The sequence below is a fragment of the Passer montanus genome, unplaced genomic scaffold (assembly GCF_014805655.1).
Source record: "Passer montanus isolate IOZ18808 unplaced genomic scaffold, ASM1480565v1 scaffold40, whole genome shotgun sequence".
In the NCBI taxonomy this organism is placed as follows: Eukaryota; Metazoa; Chordata; class Aves; order Passeriformes; family Passeridae; genus Passer; species Passer montanus.
In genome coordinates, this window is record NW_024368819.1 from 5,690,181 (window position 1) to 5,707,550 (window position 17,370).

The 17,370-nt window shown below is 37.0% G+C and overlaps 1 protein-coding gene across 7 annotated transcripts in view; it reads right to left on the reverse strand.

The window, feature by feature from the left end:
• The window catches only part of MAP3K4 (mitogen-activated protein kinase kinase kinase 4), a 68,362-nt gene that overhangs the window by 7,996 nt on the left and 42,996 nt on the right, over positions 1–17,370 (reverse strand). For 3 of the 7 annotated variants that reach the window (XM_039718882.1, XM_039718881.1, XM_039718879.1), the window contains exons 15-23: positions 15,880–15,958; positions 13,497–13,593; positions 12,501–12,617; positions 8,713–8,813; positions 7,522–7,602; positions 5,855–6,046; positions 5,141–5,211; positions 2,869–2,985; positions 1,311–1,470 (exon numbers count right to left, since the gene is read on the reverse strand). In XM_039718882.1, the coding sequence (XP_039574816.1) occupies positions 1,311–1,470; positions 2,869–2,985; positions 5,141–5,211; positions 5,855–6,046; positions 7,522–7,602; positions 8,713–8,813; positions 12,501–12,617; positions 13,497–13,593; positions 15,880–15,958 (1,015 nt within the window). Of the gene's footprint in view, positions 1–310; positions 423–1,310; positions 1,471–2,868; positions 2,986–5,140; positions 5,212–5,854; positions 6,047–7,521; positions 7,603–8,712; positions 8,814–12,500; positions 12,618–13,496; positions 13,594–15,879; positions 15,959–17,370 lie in introns of all 7 variants that reach the window. The other 4 variants (XR_005628616.1, XM_039718880.1, XM_039718883.1 and 1 more) reach the window with 4 other exon arrangements.

Consider the following 17,370-nt stretch of genomic DNA (forward strand, 5'->3'; position numbering starts at 1 on the left):
CTATTTCGAAACATATCCAGATATCATCAATGACATTGAGCAGCACAAAAGAAATCCCTGTCAGCCAGCTTTGGATTTGGATCACAACGAGCTTCCAGGAGAGCATAATCCAGCTAAGCAAAACCTGGACAAGGAATGATCAAGAAAAGGGCAAGGAGGGAACTGTGAAAAGCACAAAGGGAAATCCACAACTGGAAAGAAACCTTTGGTGAGGAAGGAGAACCAGAAAAGGTAAGATTGCTGGGGAATGGGAGTGAGGGAAAGTGTTTTCTAGAAAAAAAAAGCCAAAACTGACTCAAGAGTGGCCTACCTGGGTGGAAGGCCTCTGGATCGTAGATAGTTCTTTTCCCAAATGAGAAGCACGAGGCCAAAGGACCAAGAGCAACTGGGAACCTCCTACACTGCTGCGGTGATTCAAAACCCTGTGAGCAAGAGGGACATAGAAACCCAGCATCGTTGGGTTGCACTGCCTTGTCACAAAATGAGCATTCACAGGGCATATTGTGTGCATTGCTCCCCCTACCTTCGCCTAAGTTTCCTGCCATCGGTGAGCCAAATATGCCAGACTAACAAAACCAAGATAACCAGACATGGAGGATGTTGTTGGAAGGCGCAGAAAAAGAAAAATGAACCTGAAATGAGGACTGACACTGGGTATCTTAAATGCCAAGCCCAACCCCCCTTTGGTTACTGTAGTTTCATCTGCTAATTACGTACGCAAATGCTGACAGCCAGGCACGAGAAGATAAATGTAGGGAAAAAACCACTTGACAAAGGGATATCCTAAAATCACCGAAGTTCTTTTTACAACAGTTTTGTTACTAAGTTTAATCAGCCATTCATCTGAAATTCCAAAACTCTTTGGGAAAATGGAATCACAAGGAAAAGTTCTGATGCACTCTAGCACTGTACACTGCCTGTCAGCTCCAGAAAACACCACTTATTTGCACAGACAAGAAGGAAAACAGCATTACATAACTCAGTACATTAGTGCTAAAAATGCAAGGACTAATAACTGAGTTTAGATAAATCCCCAATAATCTTAACAAGCTCTAAAAAAGCTATATAAATCATGGGCAAAATTTATGAGTTTGAAATGACAATTGTGAATGTTTTTTACAATCTACACATAAAAGAAAAGGCATGAAACTACCCAATAGCTTGTAAACTGAAAACTTAATAGAAGGCTTTATACAAATAATGGCTGCATAGACAATGCACACTAAATATGCAAATACATGCCCCCATCCTTCCCCCTGCTCTCATCTACCACACTGAAACAACAACATTACCTTTTTGGTTAACATTACCTTTAATGTCTCGATGAACAATACCATGTTCATGCAGTACATTGATAGCAATCGTGATCTGCTTCGAGTACAGCCTAATGACATGCTCCTGAAGGCCCAGTTTTGATACCTCCTCCAGAGTGCCCTCATCACAGTACTCCATGAAGATGTACATTTCTTCCTGTTTTGGGAAGCAAACCAGATGTCATTTGGTATAATTTTTTATATTTTAAACACTGAATAGTGTTTTAGTTTTCCCTACATCCTTCATTGTTCATTAAATAAATAATTAAAGTATTATATATATAATGTCTTAATGAAAGTATCTCTTGCCATGAAATATCTAATATTCTATTGCACAGCTATGGAAAACTCTCTGCTACGTGCTTATCTGACTCATTGGTACATAACTGATACTATTCAGTGGTACCAAGTGCTTTGGCATCAAGCAAATGACACTTTGGAAACCTTGCAGGTGCATACACAGAAATTTATAGAGATTCTTTCCTTATTTAGAGAACCAAAAAAAGGGCACAAAATGGTGTTTTAGGCTTGTTTTTTTATCCCTTCTCTCTCAGTTCCTTCAGTATTATGTGCTGACTGCTTGAAATAGACAAGCTTTTTGTTCTTTGCTGTGGCTTGAACAAGCACGCCAACTCTAACTCATTTTAAGGAAAAAAGTAAGTTTCTGCTCCCACTCTGTCTCCAAGCCCAGCTGGTTTCAGACAGACTGAATTAATATAAAAAGATGGCAAAGACACCAAAGACACTTAGAATCTAGTCCAAGAAACCAATGACCAAATGGCACAGACTCCCAAATTTGTGTCTCAAATAGAGAACTGCAGAAAGCAGCCACGTCCCCTTCTAAACCAGCAATGGGTCACCAAAACAACTTTTTCCATATTGAGCAAACTAGTCAAATCCAAGCAGCACTTTCCAGCAAGACATGAGGACTTGAGACTCACAAGTGGGAAGAGCATGTGGAAAGCAGAGAGTAATAAAAAGCTGGGCATCCCAGCACACAACACTGGAATCCAGCTCCACAGAAAAATACACTTCATTAGCTCTGCTGCTCAAGCATGAAAACTTGCTTTTTCCTTTTGAAGAGATGCTAGCCAAATTCCAATACTTGTCTGGAATCAAGATTTAAATGCCAGCAGAATGTTTTTCCAGGAATCAACATGGAACATGATACAGTACAAGTACAACCTTTGCTGCTAACAGGGACAGGTTTTAGCCTGTCTAGTCTTTATCTACATACAGGAGCTACCATACCATATATGAGAGAACTTGCTTTTAGACCAGTTCAACAGAGCAGCAGCATAGAATAATTCCAGCATTACTCACTCCATTCACTTATTTTAAGCCTCCTCTGTTTATGTACCAGTTCCAAAAAGTCTCTCCTAACTATGTTTCAGAGACTTCAATATCCAGAGGAAAAAAGACACACTGCTATTCACAGAGATAACCAGACAAGATTTACTAGAATGTTCTCATGTAAAAACCTCAAAATATGCAAAGCTTCTTAAAATTTTCTCTCTGCCTTATAAAAAAGCCCCAATAATTTATGCCTTCTTACCCTGTGGAGCTCCACACCAAAATAACGAACCAGATTAGGGTGTTTGATGCCTTCAAAAATCTTCAGTTCATCAGCTGTTTCTTTGATGGTTTTGTGATCATTAGGTTGAAATCTTATCTGCAAGAAAGATTTGTCATTGTTTTGATGCTATTTCAAATTAATAAGGAACAAAAAAAGCAAACAAGCTATCCTAAACTCAAACACAACAAAAAGCTTTTGTTGTTGTTGTTGAATACCATATCACACAAAAAGCCCCCACTTACCCCTCTCCATCCCCAAACTGAAACAAATAAAGCCCACTAAGCTATTTCTGGAAAATTACCTACAACTATGATGACTTAGAAACTTTATAAGAGCAATACACTCTTGTGTCAATGTGTCAATACACTCGTGAGCACATATCAATCTCTTCTGTGCTTGCCTTCTAGCTTAAGTGTGGTAGACAGACACAATACAAGAGAAGCTGAAAGCAATGTCAGAGAGATCTATCATTCTACAAAGATTTTTTGCCAGGTACTTCATCACCAGAGTCTAAGTGATCTCTTTGAGGGGTTTATTCAGTGAGAACAAGGCAGCTGCAAGGAAAAGGTGTGGCATGAAACAAATATAATCAAAGGTTTTGAAGGAAGAAACCACGTCTTCATTTCTTCTCCTACAATATGCTGTGATGGACTGTTCAATGAGGAAAAACATTATCAGGTGTTCTGAAAACTGATTTAAAGCTTCTAACCACATACAGATAAGCATGATGAATAGCAAATTATGGAAGATTCTACTTTTACCATATTGTTAGAAAACAGAAGCTTCATTAACTGAGTGCAGGACAACTTCCAAAGAAATAAATGCACATAATTGCATTGAAGGCAATATATTGCCTTCAGTTGCTAGGATGTTATGATTGTTACATTCCCTGTAACAATTCCAGGATACAGTTTGTACTCAAGCAGTGGTATAATTAAATACATGAAGATTACAAAGAGGTGACAAATGATATTCAAGTATTTTACATATTTTCTAATGCATAGTTGCAATACTATGTATTTGTAGTAAAGCTTGTCCACTATAATCTGAAGTAATTTCAATGACACTGTGGATGAGGTAATACAACCACAGTGTCATTGGTGCAAGGGCAGGGGAATGCAGTGTTCTTAACCAGTTTAAAAAAAAATTAATAAATCTAACTGCTCCCAAGTTATTCTTAAAGAAATCCAGAAAAGCCTTTTATTTGGAAGTTGCAAACAGTTTTCATTCAAGCCTAGTGAAACAAACAACTCTCAAACAAGATCTATTTATGAGCTTACTTCAGCTTCTGCTAAAGAGCACACACATGCTGATCTGCAAACAGCATCTGCACCTAGAAAGCAACTTTGGATTACAGAAACAGAGTGCAGCTGATGGGGGGTATAAATGTCACTTCATCAGGAGAAGAAAAACATAACAGCAACAAAATCTCAAGTGTTGGTATTAGTCAGTGACTGAGTATGGTACAAGAGGTTAAGCACAAGCCCAGTCTTGCTTTTCTATACCTTGGAGGTCACATGCATATTGTGTGTGTAAGAACTGGCTCATAAAATGTAATTGCTGCAACATCCAGTGGTTGTCACAGTAACTAGTAACTGCTGTGAACACTTAATGTTTGCAGTCGTCTAAAGATGTAGAAATGCATTAAAACTGAACAGTAATTTAAAAGAAAAACAACCACAAGGTGTGGTAGGGGAAACAAATCTCTACGCCTACACAGCTTTACTTACTTCTATCCTGAAAACTAGATTTTCTGTACCCACCAAGTTAGTCAGCAGTTTTGTGACTCAACCTAGCTCACACTTTGGGAGAAGCTGAAAAACATCTGATGTCACACTTCCTATCTTTTGCTCTAAGGAGTGAAGGAAAAAGTAGTAAAATATGAGAGGAAACAGTGCAAAGTAAAATATAAATTTGTGTACAGTCTTCACTAATCTTTTAAAATTATTTAAAATCTCTTAAAGCAAGTTAATATAAATTAAGCATTCATTTAAATTCACAAAGCATCCTATGAGATCAGTAAAAAAAAAATCCATTTTACATACATTTAAATTGAAAGTTATAAACTGAAAAGCAACTTGAGGAAAAGTGCTAACAGCAGCTGTGGCTACATGAAGAAACAATTTGTCTTCCTATCCCTTCCTGTTAGCTAACTGCAGTGTGCAGAAACCCTCAATGCCTCCTATGTCACCCACATTTGGTTTAGGGAGAAAACAAGGGTAGCAGTGATTCTTGTATTCACAGTACTCACTTCCTTCATAGCCATCAGCTCTCCAGTGTCAACACTGATACAAGTATAGACCTTCCCATACTGGCCTTCACCTGTGAAGTTAGGGTAAGGAAAATTCAGTACATTGCCTTCAACAAGCAACAGGTACGTCAATTGCATAGAGGAAACATCACTGCTCTTTACCTTTCTTTTCATTTACAACTCCAAGTAGCTTTTAACTGTAACAATAACACATTCATAGCTCTCAATTCAAGCTGAATGAAAGTAAAAACATTCATCGGCTGACCTGAAAGAAAACTTCCCAAGAACAAATATTTTCCCCTAAATTCCCACACTAGAAAGTAAAATATGATCATACAGGGGAAACAATAAGATTGGTGAATTAAATCCCAGAGTACCAACTAATTTCCATTCATATTTCTGGTTCTTCCAAATGCAGAACTTGAGCATTTTATAGGTTTAAACACATGCAGGTAACCCAAGATCATACCTAAGTAAGAGTCCTAACCAAGTCCTTCTCCTTGTTTCCTATTATTTGACCAATGAAAATGTCAATGACCTTCTACATTAAGAAAATCCTAGCCACAACAGTATTTTGTATTTTAACATTTGGATTTCAATAAAGCTGACAATACCTATGCAGAGACCAAAGATTTTTAAACACAGTCTTTTATTTCCTTCAAAAATACAAAGTTTGGTATTTTAGCTAGATAAATGAAAGTATAAAGAACATACCAATTTTGTTTCCTCTCTGCCACTTGAAAGTCACTTTTCTCAAACCTACGTGCATGACATTATCGTAAGATTTCGGTGTGTCACAGACTTGGCCAATGATGTTCTTCCTTCTCATCTCTCTGTATCTCCTTTCTTCAAACAACTGAACAGACTTTTGAACAGCTTCCATTGGGGCTTGCTTGGAAGCAGTGTCTAAAAAGAGTGATGAACAATTTCCTTGATTGACAAATATTCACCATCATGTTTTGTTATCTTTTGATATCACATGAAATACCCAGAGTTAAAACTATTTTTTGAGTCTAATTAAGATGTAGGAAAATAATAAGACATTTTAACAATCACATATGAATCACATACAAAACTAAGGTAAAATGAGAGCAATTGTACTTTCCTAATAATTTCTTACTTGATTCAAAGAAATCACATTTATGAAATGCAACACACTTGTTTGCATTTGACCTGTAACTAACCTCTGAGAGTGGAAATATATTAAGGTCATAAAGCACTAAGGAAAGAAGGACAGGTAAGGTTTTGTTCTTCAGAAATATGAGAGGTTTCTTGAAAGAGCCATAGCATCTGTTATTTCAAAGATTTAGACATATTAGAAACTCCAGCTCTCAAGTCTTATTATGAAACAGCATCCTAGTGGGTGAGACCAAAGAGATCTCAGGGCAGTGTTAATTCATCCCCTCCTAGTAAAGCACAAAAATTATACATCTGTTACTGTTGACACCAGTAGCCTAACCTGTTCCTGGAAGTCTCCAAAGGATGGAGATGATACTCCCAAACTATATATTCCACTCCCCTACCCACAGTTAATACTGGGTCTGCTATACGAAATATGCCTTACTATAGATTTAAATCAAAATCTTTGTCTTATTCACAGTGGACAGTAAAACCAGTTCCCATTACAGCAATCTTCTAGGAATTTTTAAGTTTTCATTCATTCTTCTTTTTCAGTTTAAACGAACTGAAATTCATTCAGTATTTATGTTCTGACTTCTAGATTTCAGAATAAGAATTTGTAGTTCTTCCTGTTCTGTGTAACACACATCAGGAGACCAATTTCCAGTGTGACAGAAATGTTTTTCTCATGTCTCATGAGGTTCCACTCTCACATTTATGTTTGCCACAATATATGCAAATAAGCTTCATGTATTGATCCATACAGTAGAGGAGTGTCTGAAGTGATCAACTTACTTTCAGTTTCATGAAAATCAGCAGTAAGACAGAGAGGAAGGGGCCCCACAATAGCCTTAAATTTAGGAGACAGTGTGGGATCACACACTATTAGACACCTAAAATCAGAAAATCCCACACTGGGGAGGGATCTGGGGAAGTGAGAAAGAGCTTCCTACTGTCATAATTGGGAACTGAATAGGGACAGCAAATTTTTGCAATTTCTATATAGTAATAAATGAACTCATTTTTGTAGAACACTGGTAGTACCTTTCAGAAACTGAAAAGAATTAACTTTTATAAAGTTTAATTACTCCTACCTTGTGATTCTGTTAGCAATATCCCACACCTGCAATCAGGGTTTATATTTTTTCTCCTTCACATGTATAAAGCTGTGAAAACCTCTTCACAATCCACAATAAAATCCAACCTTTCAGTACAACACTGGTCTATCAGACATTACATTACAGTGACTCCTAAACACCTACCTTTGGTCTGGTTGATTAAAGTTCTGAGCTCCCAGCTCCGCCGGGATGAACCACTGCAATCTCCTTTTGGATACAATGGCTCTGGAGAAATAACAGTGTGAGGACAAAAGCAGCTTTATCTCATATTAAAAATTATGCCACTCTTTTCACCAGAAGCTCAAAATTAGTCCTACATATAGGACTAATAACCGTATATGTATATACTACATGTATAGCAACATATGCTCTTGTAATCAAAATTGACTTCTCTTCAGAAAACAAATTATAAAATAGAATTTCATTCGTATAGAAACAGAGCTCTCCTTCCACAGTTTAGGGAAGCACTTCATGCCAGGGCACTCAGAATCAAATATGCAAGATAACTGTAGGAAAACCATTTTCTAATGTTCCTTAGAATACGATTTGTATTCATTCCAACCTAAGCACCTTCCTTTTCATATATATACCAGAAAAAAAAAATGGAATAAGCATGAGGCAGACAGTATTTTCAACATTTGCTTAAAAACTAACAAAGATGAAAAAATCTTCCACACCTTTTAATATGATTTTTTAAGGCATTTCTCTCTATGAAATCCAGTGTGGATGACCACAATATCAACTCTATTTTGCTTCAGATTTTGTACTTCCTTTTAATTTGCACAATCAATCTTTCAATGTAGTTCTTGCAATAAATATCACATACACAGGGGCTGTGGAAGAAACCTGACAGAGAAGCCCTGATCAGGACATCAAGTCACACATCCTGCCCCTTCTTCCAGGATTCAAACAACAGCAAGTATTTGTAACACGAATACTGCAGGGATAAAGAACTGGACAGAAAACACTATCCTGATGGATCCAGTTCATACCTTATTAACAGTGTTTTGAAATTTACTTTCAAATGGGGTATATAATTCAGAAATCATATTACTAATTTCATCTTGAACATTGAAACTCAGTAAAGCACCAGGAAATCCCTTCAGATACAATTCAGAAACAATATGAATGGCAAGAGAACAATGAATATATCTGAGAACAAAAGGACTTCCTCTGACCACATAAGCCCACAAGTTAAAAATCTAAGATTTCTGAATGTGATGAGGTGAAAAAAATTTTTGGAAAGGGTAAGAGCTGGGAACAGCTATATTAACATGTGTTAATGACATTAAGCATCTGCACATCCAGGTCACAATTTGTTACTGTGACAATCACCTTCTCGCTCTTCAGTGGGACTGGAGTGACGACTAAGGGATCTGAACTGCAACTCAGCTGCTATTGAAGCAAGTCGATCATTTTCAGGGACACTGGAACCCCTGTTAAAAAGAGCCATCATACTAATTAACTTGTCATTATTATTTATTTAGTGCAATGCTAATTTAACTGCAGTTTTTAAGAGACAGAACCTCTGAAGCCTAGGATGTGAACCATGAAAGCAACATGAAAGAAAAACTGATGCTGAAAGGTAAACAGAAAATCCTCTCTATGCTTTTTCCCTCAAATGAGGACTTTTTAGATTATTTTAGTTATGCTACTCTATGAAAAAGCCCTAAGCTTCCAAAGCATAAACTACTTCAAACTGTTTCTTGCCTGTAGCAACAGAATCCATTTTCATTACTTGTAACCTACTACTAAGAACAGCTGCTGCAGGATGCAGATTGTGCCAGGGTTGGATATACAGTCAGAAGTGATTCAGCTGGGTGATAATGTGAGCCACATCATCAGATGAAATGTAGTAACTGATTCATGTGCACTGCAAACACAGTCACAGTCCACAGTCATTAAGTCAGAACCAATGGAAACATAAGCTGGTTGACAGGAAGGACAAGGACAGCAGCCTGATCACTTAGAGGCCCCAGATCTTCTCGACAGCACAGAGTGGAATCAGATGAACAAGAAGGCTGAACAGAAAGGAAACAATTTTAAGAGAAAAAAGACTTTAATTCTTAGGTCTTCAGCCATCTTCCTCCAGCCCCAGACAACAATTAGTCCTCTCAGTTTAGAGCTGTAAATTCTTTGTGGAAGTCTTTCTACCCTTTCGGAAAAGGTTCCCCTTTTTAAAGTTTGATGGGGAAGAATTGTGACTGATGTCTCCTTAAACATACCATGTTTGAGGTATGAGCTAAATGTTACTGAAAAGTGGGCAACATTGTTAAATCCTTCACTGAAAGCTAACAACTACAAGAAAATGAAAGATACTTTGCATCACAAGGTTCACACACACAATGAGAGGACTGCCAGTCCTATAGTTGTTTCCAAATTGTATCTGAGTATTACACAAAAACAGTTTTTAAAAACCCAAAAATAACAGAAAAACAACACTATGACCTTGAGAACAGAAGCCAAAACCGCAGGCAACCTATCCCCATGCAAATGTTCTCCATACAATGTTTGCTTTGCACTTCCTTCTTCTGCCCAACCAGATTTTATAAGTTTGAACCAGGAACTGAAACTAAACTAGTGAAAATCCTCATTATTCTTCAGGAAGTCGAGGTTTTAATGAGCAAGAAGGCTAAGGTGGTTCTCAGCATATACACAGCAATGGTTCCTGATGCATGAAATGCTTAAAAACAAGCAAAGCTACATCACCTCTAAAATGAAGCAGCAGCTGAACAGGCCTAAGCACCACAGCTTTGAGCACAGGCGTCTAAACCCCATTTCAGGCCCATCTTAGGCACCCACACCTTTTATTCATCCAGAAAGTCTGTATGCATATTATCAGGCAAAAAATTAGAGTAAAAGAGAAGAATGCTAGATAATTTTTGGCTCCAGCCCTCGATAAATAACAAAATTATGAATAATAACCACAGTTAGCTCAAGAATTGACCATCTCTAAAGATTATAAATATAAACCTAGCATAAATGTATAAATACCAGAAAGCTCAATGTAAACAACCAAGTATTAGTGCTTTGGATTTTAATTTCTAGTTATACTACAGTGTTTTGAGTTTTTCTTTTGATTGTTGTTGCTAAAAAAAAACTTCACTAGAACTATGGTGGCATTTGTGCACTATGCACTGCCTAGTACAACTGATTTACCAAGTTCCTACATTCAACTTGTCATAGATATTTAATGCTTATAATCATCTCTTAAATGTCTAAAGAGTTTCTGGAAAGCATCTGAAGCTTCTTTGTGCTATTCTGGCACTGGACTCTACACTTTGCCAAACCACAAAACATTTTGTTGATCCAAAAGATTCCATTTCTCTTTTGTAGCACAAATAAACTAAATTCATAATTAAGACCGCAATGCATCAAAGTTTGCAACTTTCTTTTAACTACAATAAAACAAAAAAAAAGTAGAAATATATTACATTGTAGTATTTTGCCTTCCTCAATAAACAGACCCCCTAAAAAAACCCAGCAGCCTTCAGAACTCTGTCTCTGCTTTCATAAATTTTTTCTTCAAATGATTCCTAGCTCATACAGGGTATTAAACACTAACTTAAAAATCCAGACAGTGCATTAAAAAAGCCAAGATCATGGGATATTTTATGAACAACCATCAGAAAAATGGTTTCAGAAAAAAAGCTGAGAACTCTAAGAAAAATACAAGTCTTTGAAAAACACTAATTATCTATCCCACTGTCAGGGTATAAAGCTGCCAGAACCTCTTAGTAAATATTTTCTAGCATTTTACTTACTTGAAGGGACTACTATGCTGCAGACTATTGTCTACTCTGCCTTTTTCATGAGGGGGCTTAAAACAGAAGCATAAAGGATAAATAATGTCCATGTTTGAATTACAAAAATTTCAATATGTATTTCCAACCCAAAAAAGGGCCTACATTCATAAACTATACATCTGGAGGCTACTGTAAAAGGTGCAAGTCACATCTTGCAATAAAAATAAAAAACTTGCAGAAAAGATTACATAAAAAAGTAACAATTTACTTCCCTCTTAATAGCTTAGTGCATGCTTGTGCCATGCATCTGATAACAAATCAAGCTATGATGGTCTGCTGGCTCACAATCAAAATTTATTTATTACAAAACAATTCATAATCAAGCTATATCCAAGTTTGCTTTGATCACCATCAATCTATAGTTCCTTCACCTCCTCTTTTTTTTCTCTACCATCTTTGTGATGTAGTCAGATATATGTACCCATTCATAGGAATTTCTATCCCAAAGAACTTTCAGTACTCTTCAGTAGATATAAGCATCCAAAAGGCTATTTTTAAACCCTAAGATGACACCCCTGTGTTAAGAGCAGGCTTTTCACAGTCAGGGGTGCAGAGGGAAAAAAAAGGCAAAGTTGGGAGATATGTCAGTGGTCTGACTTGGAATATGAGACGAAGAAATACCAACAGTCTGAAATTATAACAGCCAAATAAAAGCTCAAGAAATAAGAAAGATACTGACATAGGTCTGTCAAAAAAAAAAGTCACTTGTGATGATATAGAAGCTGTTTCTGTTACATATCCTGATACAAGAATAGTTTCTTTCATATTAAGTTTATTCTGCACCACCCTATGAACCCAAAGGTGTAGCAAGAAATGATTAAAAAAATCCTCATGTGTTTAATTTTGCATTTGCCATGACACAGTATTTCAAAATATTTATGATGGAGAGTAACAATACCAAAACTGTTAGCTAACACCAAAAAAAAATTAAAATCCTTGCCCTTAGTTGTATCTTGCAGTTATCTTAGTGGAAGTGATTCCATGATTCTAAGTGTTAGTTATCAGTACTAATTATTTACTAAAGTTATACCAATGAGCTGACTGGCATATGTTCATTGCATGGACATTTTACTGAGTTCTAATCTACATCAGAACTGCATGCTTCCACTACCACACGTCCAGGCTTTTTGAATCTGAAAGAGGTCTCGTCATTGATTTAAGACACGCGATTTCGCTCAAGTCGAACATGAATGAAGGAGCCAGGGAAGACACGATGGAGGGAAGAGCGCGGTGCAAACATCTATTAGGATGTACGTGGGAACAGTTATGTGGGTGATGTAGGGAGGATGAGTCTGCTACGGCACGGAGCGCAGCTACCTGGTCTCATTTGCACTGCTGAGAGGTTTGGGCTGGGCTGAGTCGCTCCCAGAGGGAGCGGGGCGACTCACAGCAACACTGCCATGGCTCCGCGCATCGCAAGGGACGCTCCGCGTGCTGTGGCAAGAAGAAAAACTTCAGGAAACAGTTAAAAAAAATGTATGGAGTTGAAAGGTTGTTTTAGAAACAAAAATTTGAAGTGTGTATAATGATGCCTGATTTTAGAAGTTTTTCAGTTACATGAAGATTTTTATGTGGAATAACACTGGGTCTCAAAAGCTTTGTGGCTGCCAATGTATACAATAATAGTGCTCAAAATAAAAATCTTCTAATCTATAGAATACTACTGGTTTCTGCCAGAGGTAAGTGGCTTCTGAAAAAAAAGTCAATTGTAGAGTTTCTCACTGTCATATTCTTGGAAAATAGGGCCCTCTGTGTAAAATTGTGCATGGCAATGTTTATTTCAAACTTTTTTTAAACTATTTTTGCAATATTTCTCATGTCAACCCTTTCAAAGGCAGGATAAAAGATGCACTGTTTTAAGCTTATTCACAGTAGGTTGGTAATGATGCAGAAATGCCACCATATCTCAGAATGCTGCATTTTTAAGTTGCATGTATGTAAATTCTGAAAGCATTGCCACAGGAACTTCGGCAGGCATTCAAAGTGTGGAAGGAAATAAAAGTCTTGTTAATGAGCAGTTTTCACTGAATTAAAGCCTTTTACATTGAAACACTGGTTTCAGGAAAGATAAAGGGGATAAGAATGACTTCAAAGTGAGAACCCATGCACCAACAGAAATGGGGGTGGCCAAGCAGCAAGAAAAGGAAACTGTATTGTCCTTAAAAACACATCAGTAAATTCTGAATCACATACATGCTAATTTTTTCTATCTGCTTTGCCCTCAAATGAAAATAAAAGGTGTTCCACTTACTAACGCTCAGCATAGCCAAGAGAGGATAAAACAGTTTAAAATGCTGTACTAATGCTCAATACCTGAAGCCTTCAGGCGTGGGGATGATGAGATGAGGATTTGGTGGATCACTATGGCACCGAGGCACTTTTACAGGACGGGGACTGTTTCGATGAACAGCTGCAATCATAAAAACAGATCACATTTACTCAGATGTCAGAAAAACTCTCTTAAGGGCCATTTCAAGACAGAAAATTAAAACAAATTCCTATTTACAGACTTAAGTGTGAACTAGCATGTATTTTCTTATCCTTTAATAAAAATACATATTATTCCAACTTTAAATACATCAACTGTATTTATTAATACTTTTCATATTTTTGTACTACTTAACTCATCTGCAAAATAATGACAATTCTCCAGATAGTCAAAAACTAGCAGTTAGAAAATGTGTACATACATTCATAAAAACTTCATTATTTTTACTTCACAAATTATTCTTATTGCAAAATAAATATTAACCAAATAATAATCAGCAAACCAAAGAGCAATATTATGTTCCTTTCCATAAGAATTAAGCTTTCTCAGACAATAATAAAAAGCAAATTCTGAAAGAAAAAACCCACATATGACAGTTTTATCCAACCTAATGCCCCCATGACAGTCTGCCCCAAGGAAGTGGTACAAATGGACAGGACAAAACCCAAATGGGTAGTCACTATCTTTATGCCTAACTAATTCAGTGCCTCCAAGAGTCTGCACCATCTTCCCCCAACTCCTCTTTAAACACTAAGAAAAATACTGTGGCAGTCACATCTCAAGACAGCTGGTTGCCCACCAAACCATGAGTCAGTATTTCTGCCAGGCGAGGCTCCTCTCAGGGAGCTAAGTTTCTGCCTTGTTTGCACTACTAGGGCAAACAAAAGATAGCAGGGCCAGATGTTGGTTGTCCTGCTGTAATTGGCAAATACACTAGCAGGAGACCCAGAAGGCAGCTCCTACTCCACCCAGGCAGACATCAGCTGTGTCACAAAGCAAAAAGATAAAACACTAGGAGATACACAGCTGCGTGTCTAGAGGCAGCAGTGTGAACACAACTCGATTCTCAGCTTCAGGAAAAGGAGTAAAGACCACAGTGGGTTTATGTCCTTCCAAGTGGTATGCAAATATAACCAGGAAGTCTTATTTTTCTTCTGGTCAGGAGATAGGAATGGGTATCTGCAATATCTGCAGCCAGGATACAGTCTATGTTAAATTTCACATGTGTTAAAGTTTCAGACTGCTGTTGAAGTCTGCACCACTTATCTGTGTCACCTCCTCCCCATGCCTGAGACAAAAGCTGTGGAGCAATTTAGTTTGTGTGATCTGCAGTGTCTGTAATAGCATTTATAAGAGTTTCAGTAATTTGGCATCATCGTGCTGGTGATTCACCTAAAACAGGCCACCCTGTCAACAGTGAATGAATGTACAGGTTTTAAATAATAGCATTTATAAGAGTTTCAGTAATTTGGCATCATCATGCTGGTGATTCACCTAAAACAGGCCTCCCTCTCACCAGCGAATGAAAGTGAATGTACAGGTTTTAAATCACTGTACAGAATTTGGCTAAATTTGATTTTAGACTATGCTTCTTTGATTGACTTTCACTGCAAAAGGTTTGTCAGCTATAACACTTTCTCATCAAAATGATATCAAAGCAAGCTTTCCTGAAAAACTGGAAAACTCTGCTGGGGGCAGATTACCCTCCCCTCACGTCTTCCATCATCAAGCCTGCCCAAGACATGGGCACCAGGACAAAGATAAAAAAGAAGACAAAAGATTTTGAAAAGTAAATGAGTCAATGGAGTTGAGAGGAGGAAAACAGAAACAGTACTGAGAAAGAAATGAGTAAAAGGCACACACAGCAGACAAAACATTCTTTTCTCAAGATGCATCATCAAATATGTTGACTTCACTCAAATGATATCAACATTTATATCTATAAAGATGTATTTTACATTATGCCATATTTTATAGCACAGAACTTCTTTGCACAGCTCCCATGTATAACTCACGTGTGTTTGATAACATAAAGTCCATTAGAAGCAAAAATATCTGCAGTGTCAAAGTGTAAATAACTGCAGCGCCACAATGAAAGTTTGGGAGAGGGAGCTTTAACTACCTTCTTAAAGTTAAAATCACTTCTTTAGCTGATCTTTAAACAACACAGCCCTTTCCTACAAGATTTGCTGGACTTCACAGGAAGGATAAAATGAGAGGAAAGAATCTGTAAAGCTTTGAAATTTCTTGGGTAAAACTATCACATATTTACACTTTATCAGGGAATAATGGTTTCACATCAACAATCACAAATAGATTGAAAATACTTTTATTGGTATTTCTCGCATTTTAAAAGCACTTTACAATCAAAATTCTGTAACAGCAGCAGCAAAGCTCCAGAACAAATGCCAGTAACTTCTGCCTTACCAAGGTACAAACCTGTAACAGGACTGTGAGGTTTTCCAATAACATGGCCAATGCACTCATTCATCAGAGCTTGTAAACTCTAGGAAAGACAAACATAAAAAGTTGTGATGTTTTGTTAGAAGAAGGTTGACGGTCATATGACAAAGCTCACAGTAAAAAAAATTACATTGTTCAAGTGTGTAATCTGTCAGATAAGCACCCCCATATTCTACCTATTATATTAAACTTCTGGATCCACATTAGCATTTTGACTTAACTGATTTTTTTAAAGCTAGAAGTCTCAGCTTTGTCTTGCCTTTTGTCCTTGTCAAAATTATGTAACTGTAAGAACTGAACAGTAGCATAACAGAGAGAACATTTCAAAATATAAAGGTATTGGAACTTAACATTCATTGTTAATATAATTAAAATCACATTTCCTGGAAAAACTGTAACAATCTTCTCTGTTTTCACCTTCCACATCCCAAGAAAAAACCTAAAAAAATTGAGTGAGAATATGATAGCCTGAATCTAAAGATGAAATTCTGTTAAAACAAAAAATATTAAAAGAAATACACTTTCTTTATCTACCCATGAAGCTATTAAAACTTTCATGAAAGGGATTTTAGGAGTTAAAATCACTGCACTGGGCCTCAGACAATCTGAGCCAAATTATTAAGTGTAGTATTCAATAGGTATGTAATCCTGGACAAGTGGTTAAATCTTCCTCTGGTTCAATTTACTCGTCAGAACACCAGGAATAGAATGCACCTTCACAAAGTAGTACAATTATGTTCTTTGGTAAAGCTGCTGTGAAGGTCACTTCTATTTGCCAGTCACTCACTGTAGCCAAAATTTCTTCCAGAAATTCAAAAACTTAGTGAAGACAGGAACTCCAAGGACTAAGAAATAACGGGACTAAGAAAAAACAGAATTATAAGACCAAAGAAGCGTTGAGCTTGAGACTGGCATATTTTATCAGCACAGACTGAGCTAGAATTTCATCTTGAAATGTAGAGCTCTAAATACAGACCTATCTGCTATACAAATTAATCAAAGTGGCTTCAAGTGATGATCTCCAAAACTAAAATCCAGTTTAAGAAAGAAACATAAGTTCAAAAATGTAGTTAAGGTTTTGGGCTCCCACCATTTTTCCCCCTTACTTGCTCTAAGTCTGTTTCAGAAACTGTGTCAAAGCAGAAGAATTTAAGGGGCTACCTCCTAAAGCTAAAGTACCAGTGTATTCCAAATAACAGCTTAACTTTATCATTAAGGCAGACAACCCTTTCCCAGCAACACAAACTAACAGCACTAACACATAATTTGCTAGAGAACTCCTGATAAAAATACATGTGAAAAAAGTCTAAACTGTGTATTTTGTGGATTATGCAAGATTAATGTGGTTGGAATTTCATAACACATATTGAAATACCTTAAGATCAGGAGGTGCTACCACTCACATTCTGCTATTTTGTGGCAACTGTGCTTTCACTTCTCTGTAGTATTGTACCA